The 13,116-nt window shown below is 60.6% G+C and overlaps 1 protein-coding gene across 1 annotated transcript; it reads left to right on the top strand.

The window, feature by feature from the left end:
* The first annotated feature begins 7,589 nt into the window (after positions 1-7,589).
* On the top strand, positions 7,590-12,897 carry GPR84 (G protein-coupled receptor 84). Its single transcript, XM_084610852.1, has 2 exons — positions 7,590-7,715; positions 10,828-12,897. Exon 2 carries the CDS (start codon positions 10,913-10,915, stop codon positions 12,092-12,094), a length of 1,182 nt encoding a protein of 393 aa, XP_084466978.1. The 5' UTR covers positions 7,590-7,715; positions 10,828-10,912; the 3' UTR covers positions 12,095-12,897.
* The last annotated feature ends 219 nt before the right edge of the window (positions 12,898-13,116 follow it).

Here is a 13,116-nt window from a genome sequence, read left to right as displayed (position 1 = left end):
TGGCTAACGGCATTTTGGGCTGTATAAGTAGGAACACTGTCAGCAGATCAAGGGACCTAATCATTCCCCTCTATCTGGCATTGGTGAAACCTCATCTGGAGTACTGTGTCCAGTTTTGGGCCCCACACTGCAAGAAGGACGTGGAAAAATTGGAGAGAGTCCAGCGGAGGGCAACAAAAATTATTAGGGGACTGGAGCACATGACTTACGAGGAGAGACTGAGGGAACTGGGATTGTTTAGTCTGCAGAAGAGAAGAATGAGGGGGGATCTGATAGCTGCTTTCAATGACCTGAAAGGGGGTTCCAAAGAGGAAGGATCTAGACTGTTCTCAGTGGTACCAGATGACAGAACAAAAGAGTAATGGGCTGAAGTTGCAGTGAGGAAGGTTTAGGTTGGATACTAGGAAAAACTTTTTCACTAGGAGGGTGGTGAAGCACTGGAATGGGTTATCTAGGGAGGTGGTGGAATCTCTTTCCTTAGAGGTTTTTAAGGCCCGGCTTGACAAAGCTCTGGCTGGCATGATTTAGTTGGGGATGGGTCCTGCTTTGAGCAAGGGGTTGGATTAGATGACCTCCTGAGGTTCCTTCCAACCCTGATATTCTATGATTCTATGAACACCACCGATCCAGCCAGACAGAGCCACTAGGCTGGACAGTCACCAGGTCAGTTATTTAAAGGGCTCTGCCAGAGAAAGGCAGTGGGGTTTGGGCCCCAACTGGGTGGCTTCATGATGAGGCAGAATTATAATAACAACCCGGAGCTCTTGTCTGAATGCGCTTTCCAAGTGGGACACACAATCATTATCCCCACTGTACAGCTGGAGAAACTGAGGCACGCAGAATGGAAGTGACGTTCAAGCTCCCCATGCAGGCCAGTGCTAGAGCCAGGACTAGAACCCCGTGTCCTGAGCCCCAGTCCATTGCTTTAGCCACTGGGCCAGTGTTTCTCAAACGTGGCCACCAGAGGACTTTTTTTGCTGTCAAGACAGCCTCCAAAACATGGGGAGAATTGGGGTCGATTGAGGAGCATTGCCCCCCAAAACCATATATGTTGATAGTAGAGAGCACAATTTAAAGGTTCGACCGCCCCCTGGGCCCCACGGGCCCTGTGATGAAGGCCCGTGGCATGCCCCACCCTTCGGTGACTTTATCACAGAGATCTTTTCTCCCACTGTGCACTGGGCGTTTGAGTTAAATCACAGCTGACACTGCGCAGCCCCTGAACAGAGCAGAACGGCTGATGCTGAGTGAAACCTGCCCACCTTGGCTCCTGCTGCCCCAGGGCCAGAACCCCACCCGTTCTCCAGCTGTCCCCTGACAGTCCTGGGAAAACAAGGAGCTAGATTTATTGGGTGAAAAGCCAAGCAAAAAAAAAGCCACAACCTGTGGCCTCTGTCCCATAAAGAGGCAAGAAAGCCGGCTCACCCTCTGCAGAATGGGAAGTGCCTGGTCCCAGCCCCACCTGCCAGGGGCCGGGCAGGGCTCCTAGCTGGGAGGTGCCCCGGGTTCCAATTAAACCTAGAACCGAGCTGGGCACGGCAAGCCCACAGGGTGGTTTTTCCAGTTCTGCCAGAACCTGTCCCCTCCCCTGCCACACCCCTCGCTGGCTGAGATTGGTGCGAGCAGCTACCACAGCACCGTGCCTGCCATCGGGTCGTCTCAGCCCCACACTGGGGGGCACAGAGGGGAGGCCCAGCGCTGGAGCTCTTGGAGCACTGGAGGTGCTTTCCTAGGCGGCATCTGCAGGGGGCACCCATGCTGTCATTGGAGGCAAATGCCCCAGCTGGATGGTGAGTGCTGCTTGTTGTAGGCTGTCCTGTGGCCCATCGCTGTAGCATCTGGGCACCGGGCTGAGCTCATGCTCAGTTGCTCCCGGTGTGAGGTGGCTGGACAGGGGTCAAGCAGGAAGCATGTGATGCAGACAGAAATAGAGCCCAGGTCCCCTGATTTCCGGCCCTAACCACAGGAGTGTTCTTCCTGTGGGCTTGCGAGCTCTGCTCGGGGGTGTGGGGCACTGGCCACAGCCTGAGATTCAGCTGATGGGTCGAGGCCGGAGGGGGAGCGAGGCTGACAGTCCCAGGTGAGGTGCGGCTCACCCCTAGCCCTCTGCAGAGACACCACTTGGAGGGCTGGGCTAGCATGGAGTCTGGCTCCACCCGAGGTCCCAGGCTCTCAGCTGGCATGTGGGGGTAACGCTCTGACTGTGGGGGGGCCCCGAAAGGACAGGGCAGGCGGCCGGCAGGGCTCCGGGAACAGGCAGGCGTCGGCACATGCAGGGTCCCTGGGGATGTGCCAGCCTCAGCCGGGGATGGGCACAAGGAAACACTGTTCCCTGCGGTTCTGAAGCCCTGGCCCGCTCAGCTCCTCACAGGCCAAATGCTCCCAGTGCAAATGGTTTGTATCCCCGTTCCCGTTCCCGTTCTCCTGGGGAGTCCTAGCTGTCACACGCCGGGTGATCGGATTCATTGGCTGAGATGTTACCCGTAGAAATGTGAGAGGAATCCCTGATCTCCGTGGGCAGCACGTCCTGCCCGGGGAGCGGCTGGTCCCTGGTTCCTGCGCTAACGGTTTGACGGTCTCAAAACCAAACGCCTCCACTACCTCCAACCTGCTGGTTCTGATCTGGGACAGACCCACGGCGGGATTCCCATCTCGGCCCGTCACTAGGGCCGTCACCAGAGAGCCTTGGCGGCCCACTCAGTCCTGGCATCTCTGCCAGCCAGGCCCCAGGACCTGCCCTGATGCCCTGGTGGCTTGGAACTGGCCTGAGGCACCCCGCTCCCCCATTCCTTGCTGCTGAGTGGCCATCAGATGCGAACCACTCTCAGGGACCAGGGCTGCCTCCTACCTCACGTCTCAGCCTGCGGCCGGGCAAGTCCCCTCCACCATAGCTGGGCATGGGGCCATGTGGGCTGGGGGTTATTGCAGGGCAGGAGCAGTGTGAGATGGGGTAGGGGCAGCTCAGGGCACAGCATGTGGGCAGATGGGGCGGTGGGGGAAGCCAGGGTCTGCTCTTATTGGCCAGGCCTTTGCGTGGTCACCCCAAGGGCCTTGCCACCATTGCCAGCAATCTCAGCGTGTCCTTTTCCAGGCTGTAGCTTGGGGGAGCCGGAGCTGTTTGGGGGAAGGGAGTGAAAACACTTATTACACTGAGCAGCCATGGGGTGGCACTGGGGGGGCAGCTGGGGCAGGGGTTTGGAGCAGGATGTTGGCAAGGCTGGTGCTGCGCTCGGCCCTGCGGGGGGCTCGGAGCTGGACTCGGGCGGGGCCCATGCTGCACTCAGCCCAGTGCCGCGTGGGAGGCCTAGGGCGGGTCGGAGCCGCACTTGGGAGGGGCCCGCGCTGTGTTCAGCCTCGCGGGGGGCTCTGGGGGGTTGGCAGGGCTAGGAGCTGGACTCAGGCGGGGCCTGTGCTGTGTTTGGCCCCCGGGGGGCTCTGGGGGGTCAGGGGAGCTCGGAGCTGGACTCGGGCGGGGCCCATGCTGCGCTCAGCCCAGTGCCACGTGGCACAAACTGTGGAATGCGTTTGGATTAGGCCGGACAGACACACTTCAGCACTGGGTTTGTTTATGTTACTCCGTTTCCCCCTCATGCCAACTCAAAGGCAAATAAAGAAATGCAGCCTCCCCAGGTTCTGAGACCCCCCCCCCCAGCACGCGAGCCTCTCCCGGCACTCTGGGCCGACCCACCAGGCCCACGCCAGCTCCCTCTGCAAAGGGCAAAGTCCGGAGAAGAACCAGCCTTCTGCCCATGCGGGGGAGTCAGCAAAGGCTGGTGCCCCCAGTGAAGGGGGGGGGAGAGATAGCTCAGTGGTTTGAGCATTGGCCTGTTAAACCCACGGTTGTGAGTTCAATCCTTGAGGAGGCCATTTAGGGATCTGGGGCAAAAATTGGGGATTGATCCTGCTTTGAGCAGGGGGTTGGACTAGATGACCTCCTGTGGTCCCTTCCAACCCTGATATTCTATGATTCTATAAAAACAAAGCCAATGTAGCCGCAGGCCGGGCCCTCCAACGGATCCAGCGCTAACTCTGCTGGGCCCTGCGGATGCTCCCCTAGGCCCAGATACTCCTCACAGGGGAGGCCCCCAACTCCCTGGGACCCTCACGTCCCTGCCGGGGGACAGCCTGGAGAAAAGCCTTACAGATCTCCCCAGCCAATCGGACGCTTGAATGCCCCAAAGCCCACGTGAAGGGATACCCTGGTGACACAAACCCCCCAGCTCGGGTCACTAGTGGGGACCAAACCAGCCCCTTAGGGCACCATGCTCCCTAATAAGCTAGCAGAGTAACTCCCGCAGCTAGCAGCAGTAGTAGGCGCTTATCCTTCACATGGGCCAGCCCCAGAGAGGCTCACTACAGACAACCAGAATATAGCAACAGCATAAATCAAGGCCGGAGCCACATGGGGGTTTAGAGCTTGTGCCCAAGATGCAGCCACTGAGCATTTACCAGCAACAAGGTAGAATGCCAGCCCCCGAAGTCAGGGCGTGCAGACTGGTGCTGAACATGGCAGGCCCCTGGGCTGGCGCTGACAGTGGCAGGGCCCCCGGGCAGGTGCTGGATTTGGCAGGGCTGGATGTGGCAGGTGCTGGATGTGGCAGGGCCCCCGGGTGGGCGCTGAACATGGTAGGGCCCCTGGGTGGGCTCCCTGTGGCATGAGGAAGACTGCAGGCTCCCATGCATTTAATATTAGAAGCCGGCAATGGCCTGTGGAGTGGGGTGGGCATTGCAGGCAGTGGCGGTGGATTAGCCACTGGGCCAACAGGGCCCATGCCCAGGGGTCCCAGCCGATTGAGGGCCCTGGAAAAATTGGGTCTGGCACACGAGGGTTTATGGCTATATCCAAATCTCTGGCGTAAATGTGCATGTCCACAGCATCCACATGGAGCCCTTCCGTGAACCGTGCTACTTTGGCCTCAATGAGTCCCAGTGGCAGGCAGTTCCGCAGGTTAATGTGTTGTGTAAATCTGTGCTTTACTGGCATTAATTCATCTGGGAGCCCAAGAGTTTCCGCTGGTTAAAAACAGTTCTCTAAAGAGAACTCAGCAGGCCTGTAGCGAACCGCAGGCGGAGAGCAGTGGGAGAAGTTCTTGGAGCATGCGGCCGGCTGGATTTCCGTGCAGCCAACTGAAGGGGGAAGTGGTCTGGGTGCCCTCAGCTATGGCAAACCCAGCTTGAGCCATGCATTGGGCAGCGTGTGGGTTAGTGCCCCAGTGCATGCTGGGAAATCACCAGTCACCCGCACCAAACCCTGCAGAGACGGGCCCCTTCCGGCTGCAATGCCCCTTTGGCCAAGGGCTGCTGTGCCATGTGGATGAGCTCCAAGTGCCACCTCCCTCGAGGCTCTGTTCTAAGAGCCATGGCCCATGGGGCAATAAAATGGGGGCAGACGAGTGGGGGCAGGATGGGGGTGCTCAGCTCCACAAGGGAAAGGGAGGTGGGGGGCGGGGCAGGATGGGGGATGCTCAGCTCCAAAAGGGAAGGGGAAGCGGTGGGGGTGGGGTAGGGGGTGCTCAGCTCCACAAGGGAAGGGGAAGTGGAGGGCGGGGCAGGATGGGGGATGCTCAGCTCCACAAGGGAAGGGGAAGTGGGGGGTGTGGTGGAGGGTGCTCAGCTCCACAAGGGAAGAGAAAGTGAGGGGGTGCTCAGTCTACAGGGGAAGGTGAAGTGGGGGGGAACAGGGGGTGCTTAGCTCCACAAGGGAAGGGGAATCATAGAATATCAGAGTTGGAAGGGACCTCAGGAGGTCATCTAGTCCAACCCCCTGCTCAAAGCAGGACCAATCCCCAATTTTTGCCCCCGATCCCTAAATGGCCCCCTCAAGGATTGAACTCACAACCCTGGGTTTAGCAGGCCAATGCTCAAACCACTGAGCTATAAGTGGGGGGGTGGGGTGGAGAGTGCTCAGCTCCACAAGGGAAGGGAAAGTCGGGAGGAGGGGTGCTCAGTCTACAGGGGAAGGGAAAGTGGGGGGCAGGGAGTGCTCAGCTCCACAAGGGAAGGGAAGTAGGGGGCAGGGTGGGAGGGTGCTCAGCTCCCTGTCAGGGATCTCTCACATCCCTTGGGGGAGTTCCCAGGGACACCAGCGCTTCGCCCTTCTCCCCCAAGGGTCTCTGACTGGTTCTTACAGCTCTTGTCGGACCTTCCTGTGAGTGCTGGCGGCCTAATGGTTAGAGCATAGGCCTGGGAGCCAGCTCTGGGCACCATTCCCCTGCTGCTGAGTGGGTTATTTCACTGGCACTTCTCCCACGCTTTGAGCCCTGGCATGAGTGGCAGAGTGCCCGCTGTGTCTCGCCCCTGGGAGCCAGCTGGGTAGCTGGGCCTGAGACGGAAGAGACTCGCCTGGGGTCGGTCAGTGGGGTAAAGAACCCAGGAGTCCTGATTGCCTCTCTCTAAGAGAATAGAACCCCGGCATCCTGGGTGCCAATCCCTGCTTCTAACCACCCAACAGCCGCCCTGGATCTTATACTCACACCAGTTGGGCTCGCAGGCTGCGCTGCCCCCTGCTGGCGCTAACCACCAAGGTGTGTGAATGGCAGCTGCTGGCGGAGGGCACTGGAGCTGCCCTGCCCAGCCACTCATTGGCTGGGGCTTGCCAGCGGGTGGCACTGCTGAGCTCCATGGGCGCTGTGGTGTCTGGCACCCATGTGGCTGGGGCTCGTTGGCAGGGGGTGGGGCTGGAGAAATGGGGTCTCTCTTCCCCTGAGGGGAAGCCTGGCTCTGAGCACCGGGGTTGCTGGGGGTGTCTGCACCTTGGAGCCTCTTGCCAATTGCAGATGCTCCTGGGGGAGCCTGGCCCGTCAGCTCTCGGGACGTGGCAGCTCCTGAACCCTGGCCTAAGGGGGTACAAGAGCTGCTGACAGCAATTGGGGGGCAGCTGGCACCCCTTGGCAACCCCACAACTCCATGACAGGGCTTCAAATAACTCCCAACCCTGCTGCCCCCTCCCATGCAGCCCCATGGCTGGGGAGGGGGCCCGTAAGGGGCTCCGCAGGAGGGGAGCCTTGCCCCCCAGCAGACAGAATCCGCCCCCTCCGGGGCAGAGCCCTGAGCAATCGCCTGTAGGCTCTGTAATGGGCCAGTCTAACATGGGGGCTCAGCACTCGGCTAAGGGCTGGCTGGGCCACATCTCACCTTCCCCCGGCGTGGGGTGTGGAGGGAGGGCTGGGGCTTTGGCTCGTTGCCAGGCCCTTGTGTGATTGCTGGGGCAGGCCAGACCTTAGGGTAACCCCGTGTGGGGACCCTGCCAGAGCAGGCCCACAGCCAGGAGTCAGGCAGAGCCACGGGGTGTCCGCAGGCAGCCGCTTCAGCGCTGAACCCCTTCGTAGCCAGCCCAGCCCTGCCCTGCCCCCTGCCAGGGCCCCTTGCAAGCACCAGCCCCCTGAGCCCCCCGGCACCCCCTTCTGGCAGGGACCATGCAGGCCGCCAATCCAACACAGTGCATTTGCCCTGGTGCTCTCGGGAGCCCTGTGTGTTCAGCTGTGATTGACGCCTCCACCCCAACCTCAGCTGCTGTGTTCAATCTCCTCTCTCCAAAGCCCGCAGCCCTGCAGCTCACGCCAGCACCCAGGAAGAAGGAAGTTACCTCACCGGCTTTGGCAACTCAGGGCTTTTCTCTCTTGCTGCCGGGGCGTGAAGCCCATAAATAGCTGGCGGACGAGGCTGTGCCGGCAGATCGCTCCAAGCACAGCTGGACACATCTGCCCCTCGGCTTGGTAAGGTTTTGACCCTCCCGGATGGTCTGCGCCTAGCCGTGGGGGGCTGGGCTCACCATAGTGCAGCCCCTGTGCCTCCGGGTGGTCCAGCAGGGGGCGGTGTGCAGCCAGCATTGGCGCTGATCAGATCTGTGCAGGGGCTGGGTCATGGACCGGCTCTGGCTGATGGTGCTGGGAGCCCTGCGGGGGAACTCTTGCAGCCAGAGCGGGCACCGTGCCTGGGGCGAGGGAGGGTGGCGCAGGCAGGGCAGGCACCGGGTTTGATGGCAGGCTATGGGGTGGCTAGGAAACAGGGTCCGTGGGAGGGAGAGGGGCTGGCTGGTCTCCTAGGCCTTTTGCCTGATTGCCAGAGTCCTCCGCTCCTTGCGGCTCATCGGGTTTGGGGAAGGGGCAGCACTCAGGGTGCCCAGGGCCCATGACGTCCCCAGTGCGGTGACTCATGGGCTAAGGGGGCTACTGAGGGAGGAGATGGGAATCTGGCCTTTCGCACCCAGATGGGAGCTGGTGTGAGGGGAGCAGGCCCCAGTCCTGGCTGCCAAGCAGGCTAGTTGAGCTGGGGTGTGAGCTGAGCCTGCTCCGGAGAGCCAGCTGGGCTTCTCCGTATGATGCTTGGTCCATTTCGCACGCGGCTCTGGGCTCAGTGGGGCTGTTCCTACGGAGCGAGGATCCTTGTTACCAGTCCCTGCTGCTCACTGAATCCTTCTCGGGGCCATGCCCCCCACCACCACCACAGAGCCAGGGCTTTGCCCTCTGGACTCGAGCCAGCGGGCCCCGGTGGGGCGAACGGGCCGGGTCTCGGGGTGGCTGCAGAGCAAAGGCCAGAGCGAGATCTGGAGTAGGCTGCACTACAGCTGGGGTCTCCTACACTGTGCCAGCCCCGAGTCCTCTGCGTCAGCTAGGAGACAGAACCCCCCCAGGCCAGGGAGCATGTCTCCTCCCCAGAGGGTCACAGAACCTGCCCCCTTCCCTGTGTCTATTCAGACTGAGCTCTGGGGGCAGGGACTGTCTCAGGCTGCGTCTGTGCAGCACCCGACGAGGTGAGCTCGGGGCAGGGGGGTCGTGTAATGATGCCCTCCGGGGAAAGGGGTGCAGATTCCTGTGCATTCACTGGAGCGTGTGAGCAGGGCGCTTGGGTCCAGGCTGATGGGGCTCCCCCCAGGTAGCCTGACACCCTGGCATGCCCAGGGATGCGGAGCCAGGTCTGCTCTGCAGACATCTGAGACATCGGTTTCCGTGGAAACGCCCCAATTAGACCCAGGGTGGAAAGAATGGGGCCGTGTTTGATCTCCCTTCGGGGAGGCTGCCAGGGGCCTGCGCTCACTGGTGCATTATTCCAGGGTCCTGCCCAGGCCTGCCCAGGATCCAGCATCTGCTCCCTGCTCTCCCCAACCCGGGGCAGTGTGGGGCCCGGGGCTGTGGCTGGAGGGGAAATGGTGCATCACAACAGGGGCCTCTGTCACGGACTCACAGGACTCGTGCTCTCTTGGCTCCATACGGTCCCTGGGAGGAACCCCCTTCAGTGCGACAGCCCTGCTCAGGGGTCTACTCTTTCCCGGGGGTTAAGCCCCTTCGCCTCCTGGAACTGCACCTCTCTGAGCCTCAGCATGCCTGTCTCTGCTGTGGGCCCCCTCAGGGAGTCCCCTCGCTCTGGACCCCCGGGGCCTCCACTCGCAGAGGGAATAATGCCACCCTGTTCTCTAGACCGGAGTGACTCTCGGCCAGCGTAACACAGGAGGGTTTATTGAGCGTCTGAACCCAGCACAGGAAACTCTCAGGCCTGGCCTCCCTCAGCACAGCACATCTAAGTCTGTCCCGCATGCAGGTGGGCTCTGGCTGCTCCCTCCTCCTGGCGCAGAGACCCCCTCCTTCCAGCCGAGGCATCCGATATCACCAGCCCCAACAGCTTCTCCCCGACCTTTGTCTTCTGTCCCAAGTAAATTAGTTGCTGGGGCCCTCTCTCTGGCTGGAACTGGTTGGTCAGGTCACCGGGGTCTTCTCTCCTCAGCCCGTTGTCCTCCCACTGGTCAGAATCTGCTGACTGCCAAGCTGGGGTGGGCCTCTTAGTCACCAATTGTTAGGGTTCCCCATCTGCAGGCCATTGTTGGGGGGTCCCGGCTGCTACGTGAGGTCACACCTGGTCCTCTGCAACAACAAACCCTCTCCCACCACCTTGTTAAACATGCAGCACACAGGGAAACTGAGGCACACACACGCTATTCATGTAAAACACTACAAAAATCCCCAACTTCATCACAGCCTCCCTGGCCAGGTGCTGAACAGACATGGAGTGAGAGAGACTTCCTGCCCCCCAGAGCTCACAATCTGAACAGACACAAGGGGGAGGGGAAACTGAGGCACAAAGCAGGAAAGTGACATGTCCATGGGCACTCAGCGGGTCAGTGGCAGAGCTGGAAATGGAGCTGGTCCCAAGTCCCAGCCCCATGGCCGCCCAATAGGATGTGCTGCCTCTTTAACTATACAGCCATGTCAGGGCGGTGGGGCCCTGGGGAGGGGTCTGGGTCCCAGCCATGGGGGAGGCCAATCCAGCTTATAGCAGCCAGGAAAGACCTCCATGTTTCTAGTGGCCCGATGCTTATGAGTCAGGATGGGCTCCATCCCCAGATACTTTAATAGGAGGATCTGTGCCCCCTTTCTCTGCCCTCCCTGCCCCCGACTCCTCCGTCCTGCCTCTCCTCACCTCCACCCCAGCTCTCCCAGCCCTCTCTGCTTACAGCTCCCTTTGAGCTGGACCTGAGCTGAGCAGCTCACCCTCCCCAGACCCAAGGCTGCCAGGGCCCAGCCAGCTGGGGTGCAGGGACAGGAGCCTTCTGGCTACCCTAACTCATGCCCTGGCCTGGGTTTTGCTGTGGCTGGCAAACAGAGCACAGGGATGTCCTGCCCTGCTGCCTCTTCCCAGCTGGCCCAGCCCAGTTGGTGCCCCCAGCCCTGGTGACCTGGGGCACAGCTATGCGATGTCCTTCCTGTCTGTGCCTCCCCAGATGGGGGAGACACTTTAAATGTGTGGCTGATTCTGGCTCAGCAGGGGCATTGCAGGGAGGGGCCCTGGGGCAGGGGGCTGTGCTTTGCCTGACCCCCTTTTCTTTTACTTCAGTTCCTAGAAGCTAAGGATCTAGGCCAAGACTGTGCTCCAGGACCTGACCCCTCCCCGAGACCCGGTCCTCCCGCTCCCTGAGACGATGGCGAACATCACCATGGATAACTTCTCATGCTATGAGGCATCCATCGTGGGGTACCGCTACGTGGCCGTGAGCTGGGGCGTGGTGGTCACCGTGGTGGGCACACTGGGCAACGTGCTGACCCTCCTGGCCTTTGCGGCCGACGCCAAGGTGCAGACCCGCTTTAACCTGCTCATCGTCAACCTGACGCTGGCCGACCTGCTGTACTGTGCCGTGCTGCAGCCCTTCTCCGTGGACTCCTACCTGCACCTGCACTGGCGGGCCGGCCCCAGCTTCTGCCGTGTCTTTGGTATGCTGCTCTTCGTCTCCAACTCAGTCTCCATCCTGACACTCTGCCTCATCGCCGTCAGCCGCTACGTGCTCATTGCCAACCCAGCCCTCTTCAACCGGGTCTTCTCGCGCCTGGGCGTGGGGCTCGTGGCCCTGGGCGCCTGGGTCCTCGGCTTCGCCAGCTTCGCCCCGCTCTGGCCCGTCTTCGTGCTGGTGCCCAAGGTCTGCACCTGCAGCTTCCACCGCATCAGGGGCCGGCCCTACAGCACTATCCTGATGGCCTTCTACTTTGTGGTGGGCCTCAGCTGCGTGGGCATCTTCTACTTCCTCATCCACCGCAAGGTGAAGGGGGCGTCCCACGCCATGGACCGCTACAAGCTGAAGAAGGCCAGCCTGAAGGGGCCTTATGTCGCTGGGGCCAGCTTGGCCACTCCAGGCCAGTTTGTGGAGCTGGACAGCGGCGTGGACACGGGCGTCTCCCAGCCCTCCAGCATCTCGGAGCAGGGCCACACCTCCAAGACGCTGGTCACGGAAAATGGCCCAGCCCCAGCCCTCACCCCAGCCCCTGCCCCCGCCCCTGCCCCCGCCCCTGCCCCTGCTCCTGCCCCCGCAGCTCAAAAGCTCAAAAGCCTGCCCTCCCAGCCCAAGGACAGCAACAAGGAGTTCCGGAAGGTCACCCGCATGTGCTTCGTGGTCTTCCTCTTCTTTGTCCTCAGCTACATCCCCTTCCTCCTCCTCAACATCTTCGATGCCAAGAACCGGGCGCCCACATGGTTGCACATGGTGTCCGCCAACCTGACCTGGCTGAACAGCTGCATCAACCCCGTGCTGTACGCCGCCATGAACCGCCAGTTCCGCGAGGCCTACACGCGTGTGATCTCCACCATCTCGCGCCGCCTCCGGTGCCTCTGAGGGCTGGGGTCGCAGGGGGCAGGGCTGCCCCAGATCAGAAAGCTGCCTTGGTGCTGCCCTGCCCCCCTGGGGGACCCCATATCCTGTCTTGCCCCAGGGGAGGACATTGGACCCAAGCACAGACTCATGCCAGATGCAAGCTTTGCCCTGCCCCAGTGCCTCCTGCTGGTGGCAAGAGCACCGCCCTGTCTCTAGGGGGGTGGCAGGGGCAGGTTGGTGCTGAGCCCTGCCCCACATGGGCCGCCAGTTATGGGCTCTGCACTGCCTTCGCAGAGTGCTAGCGTGGACTGTCCCTTTACCCACCATCCTTGGCCTGGTGAGGTGGTGGAGGCTGGCTGGGCCCTGCCTTCCCAGCTCTATTTATTGTCTGTTCCTGATTTACACCTCGTCATTTTTCTATCACTACCTCAATAAGCAGATCCATCCACCATCAAGTTGCAGTGGGGGAGGTTTAGATTGGATATTAGGAAAAACTTTTTCACTAAGAGGGTGGTGAAACACTGGAATGCGTTACCTAGGGAGGTGGTAGAATCTCTTTCCTTAGAGGTTTTTAAGGTCAGGCTTGACAAAGCCCTGGCTGGGATGATTTAACTGGGAATTGGTCCTGCTTTGAGCAGGGGGTTGGACTAGATGACCTTCTGGGGTCCCTTCTAACCCTGATATTCTATGATTCTATGATTCTATCCCTGTGTGTCTAGTATTGGCTGCATTGCCTGTTCCCAGCCAGTGAACAAGCCCTCCATTGGCTGTGGGGTGGGGAGGCCTGGGGCCGGGGCCAACCATAGGTCTGGGCTATGTGCGTATCCAAGCACCAAGTGTGGGGAGGGGATGGGAAGGGGAGGGGATATGTCATGAACACAGAGATAAGGGTAACATAAAATCCCTCCTGGGAAGCTGTACTAAATTGCTTTACCTGTAAAGGGTTAAGAAGCTCAAATAACCTGGCTGGCACCTGACCAAAAGGACCAATAAGGAAAGAAGATACTTTCAAATCGGGGGTGGGGGGGGTTGTGCTCTCTTTT

This window comes from Lepidochelys olivacea (assembly GCF_965140295.1).
Source record: "Lepidochelys olivacea isolate rLepOli2 genome assembly, chromosome: 20".
Taxonomy (NCBI): domain Eukaryota; kingdom Metazoa; phylum Chordata; order Testudines; family Cheloniidae; genus Lepidochelys; species Lepidochelys olivacea.
The sequence above is the reverse complement of the archived record's forward strand: the minus strand, read 5'-3'. Positions and strand labels throughout refer to the sequence as shown.

Excerpts from the sequence above, each read along its gene's own strand:
- GPR84 (XM_084610852.1), top strand. The coding sequence starts at position 10,913 with ATGGCGAACATCACCATGGATAACTTCTCATGCTATGAGGCATCCATC.